This window comes from Onychostruthus taczanowskii, unplaced genomic scaffold (genome assembly GCF_017590055.1).
Source record: "Onychostruthus taczanowskii isolate IOZ18803 unplaced genomic scaffold, ASM1759005v1 scaffold51, whole genome shotgun sequence".
Taxonomy (NCBI): Eukaryota; Metazoa; Chordata; class Aves; order Passeriformes; family Passeridae; genus Onychostruthus; species Onychostruthus taczanowskii.
The window spans coordinates 4,787,371-4,807,068 of record NW_024502680.1 but is presented as its reverse complement, the minus strand read 5'-3'; the positions used below and the strand labels follow the sequence as shown (position 1 = coordinate 4,807,068).

Genomic DNA, 19,698 nt, shown 5'->3' with positions numbered 1-19,698 from the left:
TAAAAAACCACCCAAGTAGCAGTTTATTGTTATCTGTGTCAGTTGCAAGTGTTGAGGACACAATGTTCACCCAAGGGCAAGAGCCTGGAGGACAAGGAAAAGGAGGGAAGACTTGGGGTAATTGGGTTTTAAAAGTGGGGAGATCAGCAGTGAAAGGGGAGGACATGGGAAAATGTTACCTTGAGGACAAACCAGATCCATGTCTGGCTCCTCCAATGCTCCAGGGTGGATGCATACCAGCAGCCACAGAGCTGGAGCATCCCAAACCCATCCAGTGCAGGGCATGGGGAGAGGGGGACATTGCCCAAAATCAGGGTGGGAGGTGGCTAGAAATGCACTGGGTGGAGCTCACCTACCTACAGATTTTTCATCCACAAGAGAGACAGCAACAGGCTCACTGTCACAAAAACTCAGGAGCCAGGCTGTGCTCAAGCTGCTGTCCTTGGAGAGCTTTGCCAGGAGCCAGGGGGGAAAGGGGAGCTGGAGTTGAGGGCTGGTTGGTCCTGGAGAAATATTGTGGGGAAAAACACAGTGAAACCCAGCCATGTTGCTGGATCATCTGCATCCTGTTGATCTGTGATGGAGAGGAGTGAGGAGGGATGGCAGTGAGTGAAGATGCATCACTGTTTACAGGGGAAGGCTGGAATAGGGCAGGGTGCTAAGGGAGGGGGTGACAGCAGGGAGAGGAGGAAGAGGAAGAAGCAGAAGGCGATTTTCAGCTCATCTTTGTGCCGGGGGAAGTCCAGGGGGCTGGACTTGGCAGCTCTTTCTCATTCCCCACCTGCAGCAGCTTTCCCAGGAGGTGGCAGCCCTGTGGCTTGACGAACATCCCTTCCCCTGGCTCCCTGCTCTGTAATAACCTCATACATCAATGGGAAGAGACTGCAGAGCATGGCTGGGAGGGCTCTGCTGCCACCTCCAGCCTCATTGTCCCAAAGCCCCTCGGCTCTGTGTGCAAACAGGCTGCAGCTTCCCAGGGTTCCCAGGGGAAGAGTGCCCAGCCATCAGTTATTCCTGCCCAGGAGGCTGTGCCTGGGACCTGCCCCTCCTCTGGCAGCACAGGGTAAAATGGGATGTTCCTGGTGGCAAACTGGGCTAACTGGGAGCCCCCTTTACTCCCTGCACATCTCAGGTGTCCAGGGAGCTCTTCCTGCCCTTCAGCAGCCATCTCCCAGGGGAACTCACTGCCTCTATTCCACATCCAGTCTGCTCTCCTGCTTCCAGCTCCTGGCTCATTGTGGTGCCCAGCCCCAGTTTAAGCAGCTGAATCCCTTGGCCCACACCTCCAGGGGACATCCTGTACCTGACACGCTGGGCTGCCAGTGTCCCCACCATTCCCCAGGGAGATTATGGCTGTCCCACTCCTGCTCCATCTGGGATCTCCATTTTGTCCCAGTCCTGTCACCCTATGCATCATGAGAAGCACAAACTCATCCAGTACCAGGACAGCAGCTGCCTGCTCAGGGTGTCCAGGAGGACACATGGCACAGACAAAAACCTCATCCCTTCTCCCAAGCCACCATGGAGCAGCAACAGAGCAGGCAGGGACTCCACAGGGACATGACAGACCGAGCCACTCACAGCCACCACCGAAAACTGGAACCCAGGGATGTGTGGCCCCACCACTCCAGTGGGATGGCCAAACACTGGAGCATGCCTCCAGAGCTGGAGGGAAGGGATGGGCCAGCAAGGACAGGTCAAGGAGCCGGAGAAAGGACCAGGATGGGATGACCAGCTCTGAGGGGGGCAGCCACCACCGAAAACTGGAACCCAGGGATGTGTGGCCCCACCACTCCAGTGGGATGGCCAAACACTGGAGCACAAACTCCAGCTTCAGGATGGCTTTTTCCTAAAGGATCAGTGGGACAGAGGACAGGGAATGGGGAAGGGAGTGACAACGAGGCAGAGAAGGCTCCGCTCCACCCCAGCTCCCCAGAGGCAGGACACGTCGCATGCAAATCCCGGGAATAAGGAGGACAAGGCGGAGCTGAGCGACTCAGTTGCTTTATTGGGGGGGTGTGGCAGCCCTCCGCGGGGCTGGCTCACTCGGAGATGCTGCGGAAGGACTGGACGGCGGGGCTGGCCGCGCCCCACTCCACGGGCTTGCGGTACTCCCCCTTGGGCAGCACGTACTGCCGGCCCCGGTAGTTGGGATGCTCGTAGAACACCCAGACGCCCTCCAGCACCCTGCAGGCGTGCACCTCACGCATGTGCCACTCCTCCATGATGGAGGGGCAGTCTTCGGTGGCTTCGAACATCTGCCCGCCAAAATCTCCCTTCTCAAACACCTGGATGTGGGTTCGGCCTCCACTTGGCTAGGGGGGAAAAAAAAAAAAAAAAGAGAGAGAGAAAATCGAAAATCATAGAGTCATGGAAAGGAAGAGATTTAAAGATGATCCAGTTCTACCTCCCTGCCGTGGGTGGGCACACCTCCCACTATCCCAGGTTCCTCCAAGCCCCATCCAACCTGGCCTTGGGCACTTCCAGGGATGGGGCAGCCACAGCTGCTCTGGGTGACTTCATTGGCAACCAGAGCATCAGATGGAGGCACTGACACATCCCGACTCTGACACTGGGGCAGAGTTTGGGCACAGCCAGACTCCAATCAGGTACCAGCCACCCCAGCACACCAGAACAGGGCTGAAATCTTACCTCAGCCTCCAAAAGCACAGTGGGAAACAGCCGGGTAAATTTTAACAGAGCATCACATGCAGAACAGGGATAAGCTTGAGTCAGCAGTGCTGGTCTCACTATCCCGGGCAGCCTTGAACCCCTCAATGCTCCTTATGTGCATCAGAGAGCCAGACCCCCTCCAGTCCCCTCTCCTCCGGGCAGAGAGGAGTTTAATGAGCTGCTGACCCTGGCGGGGCCGTGTTGCTGCGGAGGCAGCGCTGGTTCCCACCGGGATTGGAAGCGCTCCTTGCCCGAAGGCTCCATGGCAGCGCCTGATGTGAGCTGCCTGGACACCTCTTCCCTGCCTCCCCAGCCCACGCCCTCCTTGCCAGCCCCAAGGCGAGCTCTGCAGGATCTCGGGGTCTCCCCAGGGCAGGGGAAAGCCAGGATCAGGTGGATATGAAGGATAAGGCTCCCACATTTCATCCTGGTGGAGGAAGCTGTGCTGCTCTTGTGTCTCGCACGTGTTTTGGCTCCATGTGCTGCTCTTGTGTCTCGCACATGTTTTGGCTCCATGTCTTAAGCCAGATCAGTGCTCTGAATGGGCTGAAAACTCTCCTTGCCCCATGAAAAGGGATTTAGACCCAGCTCAAAGCCAGAACAAGCTCAGAGGGCTCCCAGGCAGAAAAGCAAAACACTTTCTCAGTTGTGAGACCTGCCCCATGCAGTGGGAATTCACAGCCGTGCTCCAAGTCAGCAACCCGTGGATCGCCAGAGCCTGCCCCACTACTGGAAAACCTCAGCAGCAGCAGCACCAGTCCACACATCCACAATCCCAGTTTTAAAGGATGCCCCTCCCCACAGGCTTCCCAAAAGGATCATTCCCTCTGTTCCTTGCTCCCATCATCAGTTAGGAGGAGATGAGCACACCTTCTGTGCTCTCCTCACACCAGGAGGAACCAGGCTGCTCCAAGCATGGCCAAGGAGGGCTCCAGGAATCCCTCCTGTTCCTGGGCACTCCAGGCTGCTACTGGGCTTGGTCCCTCCACACCCAGAGGAGTTTGATGACACTGATTCTGTTCCCTGTATTGGAAGGGAGCCCTGGCTTGCTAGAGAGGAAACTGCCCCTCATTCCAAATGTTCCTGCAAAGTCTGCATTCCACTGTTACAGGCCTTGAGCCTGTTGGATCAGTTGGTTACACATCAGGGAAAAGGTGAGAGGCAAACTTTGGAGCAAACTGCCTGGACACTGAAATCCCTAAAGGAACATCCTGATGAAACTACACTGCTTTTCTTACGAAAACTCACCCACACTCAAAGGGATCTACCTTTTCCCACTGCAATCCAGAGTGGGAGACATTCACCTCTTCCCCACACCAAACACCTTGCTACTTCCAGAGTGGGACTGTGGGAGCAAACCCCCTGCAGCCACCCCCTGTGTGACTCCCCAGAAGATGGACACCACATTCCCCCAGGTGAAATCCTCCCACGGTGGGAGTAAACGGCACATGCCCTGGGAAGGGGCGACACCTACGATCTGGATGTACTTGCAGGAGCCCAGGCGGTCGTTGAGGCCCATCCAGTGGTGGTAGTCGGGGTACTCCCCGTGGGTCAGCACATACATGTTCCCAGCATAGTTGGGCCTCTCGTAGGCCACCCAGGTGCCTCCATCCACACGGATGGAGTTGCAGCGGTTCAGGTAGCTGTGGAAATCGGGGCAGTCGCTGTCGCACTCGTAGTAACGGCCCAGGAAGTTCTTGTCTTCATAGAAGGTGACCTGAAATGAGCAGAGGGGGCAGAGTGGGGAGGTTCCTCATCCAGAACATCTCTATATTCCAGCCACATCACGGCAGGAAATACCTGAAAGCAGAATCCTTGAGATATCAGAAATCATCAAGCCCAGCCATGGAATGGGACCAACTGCAGTCAGTCAGACTAATTCACCTGTCTGACCCCAATGCCTCCAGCTGCCACCAGTGTTCTGCCCTTCCCAGACCTTTGTTCTGTCCCAGTCCAACACAACACTCCCACAGAGAAGTCTCTGTCCTTTTTCCAACAAAACACTATCAAAGCAATTGTCTCCCACCTTCTCTAGATCAGGAGTTACTAAATTATGGCCAGAGAGCTGTGAGAAGTCAATGGAATGTACAAAGCAGGTTTCTGGGGAGATGGGTGGGTCTGGCAGCACTGGGTTAGCAGCTGGACTTGATGCCTTTAGAGGGCTTTTCCAGCCTTGACAATTCCATTATTTATGTTGACTTACTGAGTGTTTGCAGCGAGATCTTTACTGATTAGGAGGTGGAGAAGTCTCTTTCCTCCCAGCTCATGTCTTCAAGCCCATCCTTGTTCCCACTAGAACAACCCAAAACTTCCTTTCTCAAAACTCACTGCCCAAAGCTGGACACCACACAAGCTTTGCCCATGCCAGAGAAACTAAGGGAGCATTCCATGTGCGTGGTGGGGAGCAGTTTTATGGATATCCAAGGATTGTATTTGCAGTTCTGCTTTGGTTGCTGCAAGTCCATGAAACCTCTGACAAATTCACCATCCATCCCCACATTTCTTTCCCAAGAGCTGCTCTGTAGCCAGGCTGCTGACCCCAAAGCACTTTATCCTTGGTCATAGCCTGGCTTGAAATGGTCTTGGGAGCTGATTAGTGAATCCCATTCCTCCCACCTGAGGCATCCCCCACCCAGCCAGCCCTGCAGAGGAGACCCAGTTTTCCTCAAAAATCCTTTCATGAAAATATTGCCAAGCCCTAGAGCAGACCAGTCTTTTCTCCAGCCCCATTTTTAGATCCTTCCAGGTGACAATTACTCATCAAACGTTGCTCTTCTCCAAGACAATTCCCAAACCATCACATCTATCTTGACTACATCCCTTGCATGCTCACGACACCAGATGGTCTAGAGAGAATCTTTCTGGCCACACCCAACACGCAGTGGTCCACAATCCATTTTTCCCATGTTTTTTTTCCATACTTTGAGTATTAAGATACACCTCCACCTGCTATACTTCACCTACAGTGCTTCGGCTACTGGTATTGATGTAACCTCCCTGCTCTTAAAAAATCATTCTTTGTCAGTGTTTCAACCCAAATCCAGGACAACTCTCTCACTTTTTATTTTTAATCATTTGTTTTGTGCTAAAAATTAAATTAGCCGGAGTTTTCCTGGAGCTGGTTGGACAGCGTGTCCCACCAGCCTGACCAAGGGATCTAGGGAGTCAGACTGATCATGCCAGAGGATTCATGCTCTTGATTTTGTGGCCTGTTACTTGACATTTATTAGGATAATGCTATTTTCCTCTTAATTTCAGGGACTGATTTGCCAGCACAAAGCAGTTGGTGCACACAAAACAACCTGTCCCCTAACATCCTGAGAAAGCTCTTCCCACCTTCAGTGGAGAGCTGGGAACCACTCTGACCTTTCCAGCAGTGAATAAAGGCTGGAAAGGAGAGCACTGAATGCCCAGTTCCTGTTTTCCCACTCTTGGGCAGTTAACCACACAGGCCAGGTCTTCCCAGCCACAACCCACTGCCTTTTCCAGATCCTGCTTCTGGATCATTGTCCCTAAAGATATCACTCAAAAAATCTGCCAGCCTGACCCAAAGGCAACACTGAAAGCTCTGCTCACTGGGTTTGGCAGTCATGCATCACCACTCACCCTCTTCTTGAAGCCAGTGGTGAAGGAAGCCACAGCACCCCTGGAAAACCCTCTGCAGGGATTCATTTATTCCCAGTGTAGCATTATCCTCTGCTGGGATGGCTAATCCCTCTCTCCAGCATCTGTCCCCAAGCTCTGATCCTGTCCCACTCCTGTCCAACGTGGCTGATGATGAACTCTGCCCAGTGTGGATCTGCTTTCTGGGCAGAGAGAGCCTGGAAGGGCTCAAGGCCAGGTTGGATGTGGCTTGCAGCAACCTGAGATAGTGGAAGGTATCCCTGCCCTTGGCAGGGTGGAACTGGATGGACTTTAAGGTCCCTTCCAACTCAAACCATTCTGGAATTCAGTGATGTTCCTTCCCCACCCAGCCTAACACAACCAAACTGGAGCCTGGCAAAGCTTCCTAATGTTTCCAGGGGGGCATTTTCCCTATAAAACTACAAAGCCAAAGAAATCCAAAGGCAAGTTAAGGATATGGCTGTTCCTACAGAACTGTGTCCAAACTAAGTGCTGCTCCTTGGTTTAATTTCAGAATTCAAGGGGTCCTCCCCACCTGTTCTCCAGCACAGCCCTTCAGACACACCCTCAGCTCCTTTCAGACCTTTGCTTCCCAGCTTTCCTGCATGGATTCAGGCACCAACAGAGCAGGTTGATGTCTTCACCCAAGAATAATTACAGATTCCAATTCCAGATTTGCAGCTTTGTTTCTGTCCCCTCTCACTTGCAGGGAAATCGCTTTCCTTCAGCCAAACCCTGCAGGAGCTCTGCTCCCAGCACTCCCCTGTTAACCTCTCCATGCCCAGACCTTGCCTTTTGGGGGTTACCAGGCACATACCACATTTGCCAGAGCAGATCTTCCTTGCAGGAATGTAAAACTCTCACTTTGGTTACCTCACCTGAGTTATCACGTATTTCTTTTCAACAGTAGATTAGGTAGAAGAAAACTCATAAAAAAATATACAGTAGTGCCTCCTCTGTCAGCAGTGATCCCTTTCCAGGGCAGATCACTCACCAGGGTTGTGAGCAATGGTGTTTAATTCCCTACTTTGCCCTTTTCTTCTCCCTGGAATGTGCTAAACAAAAGCACAGCATAGAGAAATAGGAGATAGCTCCTCCTGGCCATCTTGCTACCCCCCAGCAGCACATATTCCATTAATTCCCCATGCCACACTCCAAGGGGACACGGCTTTCAGCAGGGGAAAGGCAGAATGTGCTCAAGGATTTCCAAGCTAACAGGAGACTCAAGGATGGAGCAGTTGCAGTTCCTCAGCACCTTTTTTAGGTTCAGGTAGAAAAAATTTGCACCCCAGGATCCAGGAGCCACCAGCACACCCTCCAACAGCCCAAGTCCTGAGAGCCACAGAGCAGAAGGACATGGAAAAGCCAGGACCAGATCTCCCATGGCATTGCCCAGTGCCTCCAAACCCACTGTGCTTCCAAAGCCCCTTGGGTCTCACAGCCTCCACAGGCTAAAAGGAACCCAGCCCAAAAGCTAAACTCAGATGAAGCTCTTCCTGCAGCCTCCTAACAGTGTTTGGCATTCCACAGGGGACACTGACCCAAGTCCTCACCCTCCTTTCCTTTCCCAGCTGTTTCTCCCTGCCCAGTCCCAGACCCAGTACGAGTTCTGTGGGATCAGCGATCCAGGAGCCACCAGCACACCCTCCAACAGCCCAAGTCCTGAGAGCCACAGAGCAGAAGGACATGGAAAAGCCAGGACCAGATCTCCCATGGCATTGCCCAGTGCCTCCAAACCCACTGTGCTTCCAAAGCCCCTTGGGTCTCACAGCCTCCACAGGCTAAAAGGAACCCAGCCCAAAAGCTAAACTCAGATGAAGCTCTTCCTGCAGCCTCCTAACAGTGTTTGGCATTCCACAGGGGACACTGACCCAAGTCCTCACCCTCCTTTCCTTTCCCAGCTGTTTCTCCCTGCCCAGTCCCAAGTTCTGTGGGATCAGACAGCTCAGCTCTGCTAAACCCAAGCCTGAGGAGCTGGATCCCACCTGAGATGTCACTCCAGCTGAAGCTGAGCTTCCCAACCTACCTCCTTCTCCGATTTCAGTTCATCCCTGCCGATTGCACCGAATCCCAAGGCCAGTGTGCATCCCTCAGGAAATACTATTCCCTTCGGTGCCGTGGCCATCCATGGAGCCCTGCTGTCACAGCACACCCTCTGCTCCACCATGGAAAAGGGATGTGGCAGCTCTGCTGGTGCTGGCAGTCAGGCTCTCTCCAAGGGAGCCTTCCATGAGACCCCGCTCTGCAGGCGCAGCGATTCCCAGCTGGCACACGGGGCCCCTCCACCCCCAATTCCCAAGGCACCAGACCCTGCTGGTTTAGAACCATTTCAAAATGCCTCCTCACCACTCACTGTGCTTGACTCCATCCTCTGGCAGAGCCACACCTAGAGGAACCAGCCAAAATCTGGGAAAATACTTGGGAGGGCTCAGCTCCAGCTTCCCTCCACGTGAGGAGGGATTTCAAGCATCTCCCCCTGCCCACACACTGACAGAGGAGGAAGCTGTCAGCAGAACAAAGAAAACAAAGTTTCTCCACAATTCATCCCTGCAAAATTCTGCACTTTTAGCCAAAATCATGAATACACTGCAAACAAGCTTACCTTGGTTCCAGCTCTGGACATTTTCCGTTCCAGCCAAGCTCCCCTGTGCCGGAGGAACGTCAGCAGCTGTTACAAACAGCCAGGATCCGAGGTGCCCTTTTTATAACGGGCTTGTTTTAAACCAGACAGCCGCTTTGTCATGAGAATAGGATCCAAAAATTGAGTCAGTGATTCTGAGGCTATAGCCGATTTCCAGAAAAGCAAACAGGATTATGGAATAAAGGAAGGCTTCGCCATCCTCCCTTTGTTACCATTTGCTGAGTCAGAACACCAAAACTCTGCCAAATGCACTCAAAACACGCAGCCCCCTGCCAAGGACGGGCGGTAATTTGGCTGCTCCCTCCCTTCCAAGCTTGTTAAACAAGAAGGAATCCTCGTTGGCTCTTGGAGACCCACCCCATTTGTAAGGAGGGCACATGGTATTCATCAGGGAATGTTCTGTGCAGTGAAGGATGCAGTTAAGGAATGACAAACGTGCTCAGAGCAGACATCAGAGGCTTGCAAAGGCCAGCTCTGCATTGAAAGCTCTCAATGGAGACATCTGTGCAGCAAAGAGGCTGCAGATTTTCCTGGGACACCCTCAGCTGGAGCCACACTACTCCAAACACCTCCTGACGTAGCGGGTAAGGAGGATGTGTGGCCACCTCCCCACCCCCCACAGAGTGATTTCACACATCAAACAATGCCCAAATTTCTGTTGTCTCTGCAAGTGTCACAAATTCAACCCCAACTCTCAGCCCAGCACCTGAGGTTGGAGCAGAGGACTTTTCCCTTCAGCCACACTCCGGCCCTGGGAGCGGGGAGGCCGAGGATCACTGGCTTCCACAGCCACCCCCCCCGCCAGTGCATTATGAAAAACCACCTCTGCAGCTATTCAGTGCCCCAGCCCAAAGGCTTAGTGAGACAAAGGGACACGAATTTGGCACAGCAGTGCCCGAAACACGCAGCCCCTCTTTCAAATCTGTCAGGACAAGCACTCTCGCAACAGCAGCTCTGTAAATGCAGGCAGATGGGAGAGCCTGGGGCACACACAATCAGCAGCTGCTCCTCTTCCCATTTTAGGAGCCTTGAATCACCCAGAGCTGTTGCTCTCACTGAGGCCACTTGGATTGATTTAGTTTTTAACTCCTGAAGATCACAGATCAAGCACAAGCTGGGTTCTGTTACCAGGTTCACAGCTCAAAGCTGTGATCATTTTTTGCACATCCCTTTCTTTAGAGGTTGGTTAAACACAATAAACTTAGATTACATAAATAGAATAAATACAACAAACTCACCTCACCTGCCTGCCCAGGAGCCAAGGGAGACCTTCAGAGGAATTCTGAGGCTGTGCACTCAAGAGCACTGTGCCTTCCCCTCACTCTCAGCTTGGATTGCTCTTCCCAAGGCACCACCAGCTGCTGCCTCCACTCATCCATGCAATGCCTTTGCCTATTTTCCATGCTTATTTAAGTGCTCAGCTATGAGCACATCTCCCCAAAACACATCCCACCAGCACATGAGAATGGTGCTTATTCAAGCTGATAATCTTTATGAAAATTATGAGAGATAGGAATAGGGCTTGTATCAAAACATTGTGCCAGGGCAGCCTTCAAAACCTTCAGCTGCATGGCTGAAGCTTACAGGAGTTTTACTTTCAGCCTGGCAGAACTACATTCCTTTTTTTGCTCCACTTTCCCCATAAATTAGCAGTGTCTCTCTCTGACAGGTTCACATCTCGTTAAGATAAAAGATGCTGTGTCCCCCTAAGACCAACTGTACAGGTAAAACCCCTTCCCCAGGACACGTGCCAGGTTTATCCAACAAATCTGGTTTATTGACATTTGTCAAAACGATGCAACCATATACAAAAATTAATCCTCAAAAAGTGCCACCTTCATATTAAAAAAAAACCTGTTTGATTTCTCTCATTAAAAATTTAAACATTTCTTTTTCACATTTATAAAAACAGCACCACTGGTTTGTACCATGAGGATGCAGGTGATGCCCAGGGCCTGCATCCAGCTTTGTCCCAGGAAACCTGGTGTGCTGGACACCATGGACACTAACTGCTGTGACAGCTCTGCAACAAGGCACACTTCATCTTCCCCCAGTGCCAGGCACCTCTCAGTCACCAACAGGATGGCTACAGCACATTCCTGGGAAAGCAGCAATGCTCAGGAATCCCACAGCAGCCAGGCAGTCCCATCCACACCAGGGCTGGGCGTCAGATCCAGTGGGTGCAGGTGGGATGGCACAAAGTCTTAATGAGAACTGGGCTGAGTGGATCACTGGCTGGTCCCAGAGCTCTGGAACAAAATAAAAGGAGACAATTTTACTTCTAACACCAGGAAAAAAAAAAAAAAAGGAATTCAAAGGCTAAATCAAAAATAAAACAATTTTCTAATGGTTTGAAACATGCCATGGCAGAAGAGCCCAATAAGGGCAGGTCTCCAGCCCCTAAACCACTTCTGCTTGGGAAGAATAATTGAGAATTATCTAAAGTCTTATTGTAAGAATTACCCAAAGTCTCACTCAACTCTCTTCAGCAAAAAGTGAGATGGGTAGACATCAATACAGAGTTTCTTTGAAAGAGCAGCTATTCCAATCAGTTTTATATCACATTATGTGCAATTTGCCCATCTGCCTTACAGATGCCTCCAACAAATCAAACTTTGCAACAAGCCCATGCTGAGGACACAGATTTCAGCTGAGAATGGGTTTTGTCAGGAAAGTAAGAACTAAACCCAAATGCCAGGCTCTTGTGAGAACATTCACTCAGACTGAATACCTCTGCCTTGGCTGTGCACACCAGCATGGGACAATGGGACAATTCTTGGAAGAAGCAAGAGAAAGAGGCCTTTTACTCACCTCCCTTTCCTTCTGCTGCTCAGGAATGTTATCCTGCTGCCTGCTTGGAGCCCAGGGCAGGAGGGACCAGGCTGTCCAGCTGCTGCAGGTTCCCTGTCTGAACCAGCCACTCATAGAATTTGTTTTCTACCACAGTCTGGAACTGTTTCCTCTGATCCCTGGAACAGACACATCAGCAGGGAAATACAGAAAAATCACATTTATTCACAGTATTATACTTCTACCAGGTCTTCACTATCCAAACAAGCCTCCAGATGTATCAGGAAGAGCCAGGCTTGGCTCCTGAACATTGCAGAGACAACCAGAAAAGGTTTTCACTGAGTGAATGTGATGCTAATGAACACCAAAGGCAGAACCTGGTGGAGTTGGAGAAGTCATACAAAATTCCCCATCCCACCACCACAACCACCCTGCTCCAGGGCTGCCTCCACTTTCCCCTCAGGGCACAGCTGAAAAACTGTCTGAAAAGGGAGAAAACTAAGATTAGCAAGCAGTGCTTAAACACTAAGGACACGAAATTCTGTTCTGACAGCACCAGAGAGGATGGAGATCAGGGAAAAAAATGCACCTATAAACACATCTCACATAATTTCTGTTGCTCAAATGAACATTTGAGGTGTTTTTGGCAAGCCTAACAGGGTGGGCCACTCAGCTCAGGCTAACAGGCACTGGTCAGATGCCCAAAAGTATCTCCAGAACAGCATCCCAGCCCTCTGGGATCAGCTCACATTGCAATTTCTTAAGCCAAAGGTGGCACAGGTGTTGAGTAGCTCCTGATGGACTTTTCCAAGGAGTTTACACAATTAATTTCTGAACACCAATGAAATGTGAACATTTTTCAATATTCTGGAGGTTTGATGTGGGTTTGCTTTGAACCCATTCCTAATTTGATGTGCTGACCCCATTCTGTACTGGGAAAAGCAGAAAACCAGCTCCAGAGGAGACCACAAAGGGGAACAGAGGGATGGAGCACCCCTCCTCTAAGGAAAGGCTGGGAGATTTGGAATTGTTCAGCCTGGAGAAGAGAAACTTCAGGGTAAAATCACTGTGGCCTTCCAGTGCCTGAAGGAGCTACAAGAAACATGGAGACTCTTTGAAAGAGCCTGAAGTGACAAGGGAGAATGGCTTCCCACTGCCAGGACAGGGTCAGATGGGGAATTCCTCCCTGTGAGGGTGCTGAGGCCCTGGCACAGGGTGCCCAGGGAAGCTGTGGCTGTCCCTGGATCCCTGGAAGTGTCCAAGGCCAGGTTGGACAGGGCTTGGAGCAACCTGGGACAGTGGAAGCTGTCCCTGCCCATGGCAGAGGGTGGAACCTGGTTGGGTTTTTAAGATCCTTTCCAATTCAGGCCATTCTATTCAGTTTTGCCCTACTCACCCCCAGATAGGCTCCATGTATCCACACTCTTTTTTCAAGTTAAGGCTGCTGTCTGTATGTTCTATTCCATTTGAGCCATTCCCCAAAAAGCAGGGGTTTGGAACACAAACTAACCCAAATTCCTCCCCAGTGAACACAAAGGCAGTCACTTCTTTCTTCCCTTGTGGATTTATCTTCTCCAAGAGCTTTTTCTCTACCTTGATCTGCTACTGACCCTGAAAGACTTTCTGTCTGATACGCTCAGAAAAATGAATAAACAGGATTTTATGCTTTTGCAAGTTGTTCCTCAAGCTGTCTTCTTGGTCCTGTCTTACTGAGGTTTTACTTTCAGCCTGGCAGGATTTACATTCTTTTTTTGCCCCAGTTTCCTCAATCAGACAACATCAACTTCTTGAAAGATGTCTTCTTATTTCTAACACTCTCTTTCACCTCCCCGCTCGAGCACAGCAGCTTTTTTCTTTCTACAAGCCTGATATCCTGTTTGCTCTAAGCTTCCTACTTGTCTCCCTTCTTGTTTCCCTGCCTGCAGGAGACAACAGACATTTTCCACTGTCAGCTGCCCAGTTTCTTTTCAACAAGCCTCTAAACTTGCCAGAGTTTCCCCCCTTTTACAGAATAAGCAGCGAGTTCTTGCCTCCTGTGACTACAGCAGATGACAGCAAATCTAAGCACATCATCCCTATTTCCTCACATTTCTTTCACAGGAAAGTTCTGACAGGCCAAACTCCTTCCCAAAACTGTGGAGGGAAGCAGCAGCCCAGGGAGAACAAGAGATGTTTGAAATGGGGTTTTATCCCCATTCTGTGCTTGCCAAGGAAGCTGGGCAGAGGATTCCATGTGATTACTCCAGAGGAATTTCAAAGTTACTGCCCAAAGGTGATCTGCTGCAATGATGCACATGCACATTCCCAGCTCACCTCAGCAAGGGCTGGGACAGCCATTTACAGCTTCAATCCCAAGGTGAAGGCTGGGCTAAGAGGGACCCCAGGCAGCCCAGGGTGCACACCCAGCCCTGACCCAATCTACTGCCAGGGTGGATCCCTCACCTCAGCAGCACCTGGGAGTGCTTTTCCTGGAGTCACACAAGCTGGGAAAATACAGCCATGAGAAAGCCCCTCCTCAGGAGCAGCGTGGGGGAGGGAGGGGATTGTCCCCCTTCACTCCACTTGGTGAGGCCCCATCTGCAGAGCTGCCTTCAGCTCTGGGATACCCAGCATAACAAGGATGTGCTGCTGTTGGAATCCAGAGGAGGCCAAGGAGGTGTTCCAGGGGCTGCAGCACCTCTGCTCTGGAGACAGGCTGGGAGACCTGGGGGTGCTCAGCTGGAGAAGGGAAGGCTCCAGGGAGACATCACAGCACCTTCCATTGTCCAAAGGGGCTCCAGGAGAGCTGGAGAGGGACTTGGGACAAGGGACAGGACATAGGGGAATGGCTTCCCACTGCCAGAGGGCAGATTTAGATCAGATATTGGGAATAAATCCTTCCCTGTGAGGGTAGTGAGGCCCTGGCACAGGTTGCCCAGCGAAGCTGTGGCTGCCCCATCCCTGAACTGTTCAAGGCCAGGCTGAACAGGGCTTGGAGCAACCTGGGATAGTGGAAGGTGGCCCACAGCAGGGGGTGGAACAGGATGAGCTTTAAAGTCCCTTCCAACTCAAAGCATTTTGGGATTCTACAACCCTGAGCTATGCCTGTGAGCATTAGTCTTCCCACCTTACCAAACAGAATCCCAGGATTGCTAATTACTAATGCTCTAGGACTGGCCTGTAAGACATGGCTCACACAACCCAAGCCATCCTTCAAGGATTTCTGTGGAACCCCATCAAACAACCCTCTGTCCACGTGGCTGAGCTCTGCCCTTCCTGGGGGACACTCACCTGCTCAGCCCTGCCTCCTTCACCATGCGCTGCCACACCTGCACCTTCTGCTCCCGCTGGTTCAGCACCTCCTGGTACTCCTGGGGAAGCCCCCCGGGGGTCTCTGTGGTGTCTCCTTCCATCTCAAAGGGAATCACAAAGGTGTAGAAGTCTGAGGGGGGCAGGAGCCGGAAGAAGCTGGTGTCACCGCTGTCCCTGCACACCAGCATGGGGCTGTCCCAGTAGTTTGGCAGAGTGGCCAAGCCCACCTGAGCCATGTGGTCTTCCAGCATGGGATAATGGGTGTGGAAAGGGGCAAAGCTGACTGCCCTGTTCCCCGAGAGGATGAGGGGCTGCGTGGGGGTGAGAGTGTGGAAGGTACAGCCCGTGGTGGACGAGAGGGACAAGCGATGGCAAACCGCGATGACCTTGACGTTGTCACAGCTCTGGACGTGCACCGATGTCCCCACGGGGCCCAGGACAAAGGTGCTATTCCGGCACTTCTCGATGGTCACGGATCTGCCAGGGAAATACAGGACCATTAGGGTTGGAAGGAGCCTCCATCCAGTCCAAGGCAGGGTGACCTGCAGCAGGTGACACAGGAATGTCCCCAGGTGGGAATTGGGCTTGGAATGTCTCCAGAGAGGGAGACTCCACCTCTCCCCTGGGCAGCTGTTGCATTGCTCTGCCATCTCAATGGAAGGAAGTTCTTTCTCATGTTGAGGTGAAACTTGTTGTGTTTATGGCCATTGCTCCTTATCCTGTCTCTGGCACACCTGGAGATCCGTGTATGGATTGATGGGATCCCCTCTCAGTCTGGTTTTCTCCAGACTAACCAGCTCCCAAACCCTTTCCTTTCCTTGTCAGGGAGATGCTCCAGCCCCTTCATCATCTCCATACCATCCACTGGACCCTCTCAGGAGCTCCTTGCCCCTCCTGGGGAGCCCAGACCTGAACACAGCACCCCAGCTGTGCCTCACAGGGCTGAGCAGAGGGGCAGGATCACCCCCTGACCTACAGGGAACGCTCTTCCTAACACCCCCCAGGATCCCACTGGCCTCCTGGCCCCCAGGACACACTCATGGTCAGCCAGGAGTGCAGCTGTGTCCCAGGAGAGCCCAAACTCACCGCAGAGGGGACAGCAGGTAAATGAAGGACTCGTTGCAGCGATGGATTCTGACGTGAGCGCCCACCAGAGTGTCTGAGCTCTTGGCCAGGGTCTGCCTGTACACCTGGCTCATGATCACCATGGGGGACATCTCTGGCACCAGCCGGGCACTGCAGGCAATCTTGGCTCTCCTGGTTGTTCCTTCCACTGCAAAACAAAGCCCACAGAAGTTCTGGGTCCAGCAATCCCTCAGGAAAATAATCAGCCTCAAAGTTCAAGGATGGTACATCCCACAGCAGTCACACCATCCCTGATGCCTCCTGGGCAGGTCAGCAGCACGAGGCACCAGAAATTTCAGAAACTGAGAGACACTGAAGGATCAAAACCACTTCAAGATTACTTAGGAGCAGTCAAAGCCTCCCACAAGCAAAGAATCTCCAGTTCCACTGGAGATGAACGCAAGACTCACCTTAGCAAGAAGATCCTAAGGGTAGGTTTTAAGCAGGAATTGTGTGTTTTAAAATGGGAAATGGACCCTCTGGGACACAATCCTTAAGCCCTTCCCCATCCTCCCTAACCCACAGCCCCTTCTGGGATCCCACAGTCAGGGAAGCAAAACATTGAGTTAAATTCCTTATCCTAAGGGGGAAAGTGCCTTGGCTCCACTGCCATATCCCTGAAGAAGAGGGGCTGGATTGGAGACAAGGAAACTTAGACCAGATCCCTGGTCAGCAACAAGAGCTGAGTTCCCATTTCTGGGGTTATTTTTCCTTAAATTTTTATTTACACTATTTATCTAGATTTATTTTTCTGTATTTCTAAATTTATTTCTGTATTTCTAATTCTACTTCTATTTTTTTGATTTCTCTATACTTTTGTATTTCGATTTCTATACATTTATGAACAATTCTGCTTCTACTTTTCCATACTCCTACTTTCTGTAATTCTGCATATTTCCATATATTTCTATTTTGCTCACATATTCCCATTTCCCCCCACACCCCAATGTCTCCCCACATCCCCATTTCCCCTCATATTTCTGTCTTTCTAAGAACACCCTCCCAGCGGTTTTACCCACCTTGCTGCGCCCACGCCAGCTTCTTGCCAGCCTTGATGCAGACAGACACTCCCAAGGGATTGGCAGTGAGGGAGGAGCGCAGCCAGCTCTCCAGCTTGGGCAGGGAGAAGGTTCTGGAGCCCTTGGAGTACCCATTGAGGCTGTGGCAGGGCTGCCTGAGGGCCAGCTCGTGCAGGGGCCGGACGATGCCCGAATTGCTGACCGTGCCCTCCAGCAGGAAGCTGAGGGCACGCACGGCTTCAAAGGACACCAGGCTGCTGCAGCTGGAATGGGAAGAGGCTGAGAGCTGCTCTGGCTCCAGCAGCAGCTCCAAGATATCCAAGAGGTGGCTCTGAACAAAGGCAAGGTGCTCCTGGTCGTTCCAGTTCTGGAGAGGCAGGAAAACACACAAGGGGGTGAGTTCTCCAAGCTGAGAAGCTCCATGGCCATCACACCATATCATACATACATATCACACATCATATCACATCATATCCTTCCAGAAGAAGGAAAGCCAGTCAGGCACAGTGCTCACTCCTGCTGCTCTGCTCTCCCAAAGCTGGAAAGACACATCCTCCCAAAAACTCAAAATAAAGCATTTCATTCCAACTCAAGCACCAAGTATTCATTCCAGTTCTGGAGGGGAAGGAAACACATGACGGGGTGAGTTCTCCAAGCCGAGAAGCTCCATGGCCATCACACCATATCATATCATACATACATATCACACATCATATCACATCATACAAATCCTTGCTCAGAACCCTTCCAGAAGAAGGAAAGCCAGTCAGGCACAGTGCTCACTCCTGCTGCTCTGCTCCCCCAAATCTGGAAAGACACCTCCTCCCAAAAACTCAAAGCATTTCATTCCAACTCAAGCACCAAGTATTTCTTTCTAGAGAGCAGCACCAGGCTCTTCTACATCCCACAGAAACCCTGGCCACTGCTGCTGGCATTCAAAGGGAGGACACAGATCAATAACTGACACTCAAGGTCTTGGAGCTGCTCCACTGGAAAATCCCTGCAGCTGGGCCAGACCTGCAGCCAGGATTCAGTGCCAGGATAAAAAGCAGAGGGTCATTTCTCCAATAAACCAAACCCTCTGAAAGAATCCTTATTTCAAATTCTAAAGGGCTCCAGCCCAAAAAAGCACGAAACTGCAATTGTGGCAGAGCTTCATAAAGCTGAGTTTTGCTGAAGGAACACAGGCCTGTGATTGCACCTTGTCCTCACCACTTTTGTTCAACATTTCAGGATAAAGTTATCCAGCTCCTATTTTTAATCACTCCAGCTTGCCCCAAGCTACATTTCACCAGCTCATCCTGCTCACAGCAGCACATCTGTGCCAGAATTCCAGAGGTTGGCATGGCCTTACACAGGGCTGCAAATTATAATGCATTCTCCCACACAGAGCTGCCCACAGGACACATCCAACTCACTCCTTTCTAAATATTTGGCAGTATCTTAAAAGGAAACAGCGTTTCCACATGGTTCATCTACCTCTGAACAATCAACTCCCCTCTCAGAAACAGAGTGTGGCACCCCAGAATCCAAAATTCCACACTGGATCACGGGAAAGGCACTACGAGCATGAGGAGAGCTGCCTGCTTGACTAACAAAGCAAAAAGGTTGTTCATTCTCAAAAAGGAGACTTGCCAAGACTCTCAGGGAACATCCAGTGGGCTTTGGACTCCAGAAAAGCCTCGTGGAAAACTTTGAAAAACCTTTTTGTCAACTGTAGAGACCAAAACAGCTTCACTTCGCTACTACGGAACAGGAATTCTGCAACTGGACCCTTGCTCACAGGAGAAACCCTCCCAGGAACAAACCAGCCCCTCTGCAAGCCCCCTGAGGGCAGTTCCTCCTGCACGGGGAGAATCCCGGAGGCACGAGTACCTTATTGCTGCTGGCCGACTTCCCCGGCAGCCTGGGAGACTTGGTCCTGGGGCTGGGCCACTCGTCGCCGAGCAGAGAGCGCCGCAGGGACACATTGTGCAGCTGCTGCACGTACAGGAAGAGCAGGAACTGCAGCGTGTCCACGGAGAGCTGGAGAGCACGGGAGAGAGAGAGCTGTCAGGCCGGGCCGGGCTGCCTTGCACTCGGGGCTCGGGGCCGGCCCGGCCTCTTGCCTTGCTCCGCTCCCGCTCCAGCTCCTCGGCGCTGGCGCAGGCCGCCTCAGCCTCGGCCCAGCGCAGGCGGAGCGGCGGGGCGGACCCGAGGAGGCTGCGGAAGAGCTCGAAGTAGAGCCAGGCGATGTCGAGGCTCAGCTGCAGCTTCCCGCAGGCGATGTGCCGCCAGCAGGGCCAGCGCAGCCGCGGGAAGCAGCCCTGGTCCGCCCGCGCGCGGGCGTAGGCGGCCGCCTTGCGCAGGTAGTGCGGGGTGAGGCGGGCGGGCGGCGGGGCCGGCAGCGCTCCCACCAGGAACGGCTCCGTGCGCACCCACAGCCGCACCGGCCCCGCCGCCGCCATCGCCGCCGCCACTTCCGGGTTCCGCCGCGGGCACCATAGAGACGGCTCTTCCCGCCTGCCGGGAGCCGCTGCCCATTGGCTGAGAGTG

At 52.2% G+C, this 19,698-nt stretch overlaps 2 protein-coding genes across 3 annotated transcripts; both read right to left on the bottom strand.

Annotated features, from left to right (window-relative positions):
• Positions 1 to 2,009: 2,009 nt before the first annotated feature.
• On the bottom strand, positions 2,010 to 10,581 carry CRYGS (crystallin gamma S). 2 transcript variants are annotated; one of them, XM_041416342.1, is made up of 3 exons: positions 10,573 to 10,581; positions 4,144 to 4,390; positions 2,010 to 2,305 (listed from the first exon to the last, which is right to left on the bottom strand). In XM_041416342.1, the coding sequence occupies exons 1-3, from the start codon at positions 10,579 to 10,581 to the stop codon at positions 2,043 to 2,045; spliced, it is 519 nt and encodes a 172-aa protein (XP_041272276.1). In that variant the 3' UTR covers positions 2,010 to 2,042. The 2 variants fall into 2 exon arrangements, with proteins under 2 accessions (XP_041272276.1, XP_041272275.1); XM_041416341.1 differs by lacking the exon at positions 10,573 to 10,581 and adding an exon at positions 8,900 to 8,920 and having other exon boundaries at positions 2,010 to 2,315; positions 4,148 to 4,390.
• A 116-nt stretch (positions 10,582 to 10,697) lies between these two features.
• Positions 10,698 to 19,611, bottom strand: TBCCD1 (TBCC domain containing 1). Its single transcript, XM_041416410.1, has 7 exons — positions 19,272 to 19,611; positions 19,039 to 19,188; positions 17,164 to 17,530; positions 16,106 to 16,292; positions 14,999 to 15,496; positions 11,750 to 11,907; positions 10,698 to 11,187 (listed from the first exon to the last, which is right to left on the bottom strand). Exons 1-6 carry the CDS (start codon positions 19,608 to 19,610, stop codon positions 11,778 to 11,780), a joined length of 1,671 nt encoding a protein of 556 aa, XP_041272344.1. The 5' UTR covers position 19,611; the 3' UTR covers positions 10,698 to 11,187; positions 11,750 to 11,777.
• Between the last annotated feature and the right edge of the window lie 87 nt (positions 19,612 to 19,698).

Excerpts from the sequence above, each read along its gene's own strand:
- CRYGS (XM_041416341.1), bottom strand. The coding sequence starts at position 8,920 with ATGTCCAGAGCTGGAACCAAG. Across the intron at positions 4,391-8,899 it reads TGTCCAGAGCTGGAACCAAG|GTCACCTTCTATGAAGACAA; the intron begins GTAAGCTTGTTT and ends TGCTCATTTCAG. Across the intron at positions 2,316-4,147 it reads CCTGCAAGTACATCCAGATC|CCAAGTGGAGGCCGAACCCA; the intron begins GTAGGTGTCGCC and ends TTTCCCCCCTAG.
- TBCCD1 (XM_041416410.1), bottom strand. The coding sequence starts at position 19,610 with ATGGCGGCGGCGGGGCCGGTGCGGCTGTGGGTGCGCACGGAGCCGTTC. Across the intron at positions 16,293-17,163 it reads GCTGGCGTGGGCGCAGCAAG|TGGAAGGAACAACCAGGAGA; the intron begins GTGGGTAAAACC and ends TTTGTTTTGCAG. Across the intron at positions 15,497-16,105 it reads TACCTGCTGTCCCCTCTGCG|ATCCGTGACCATCGAGAAGT; the intron begins GTGAGTTTGGGC and ends TTTCCCTGGCAG.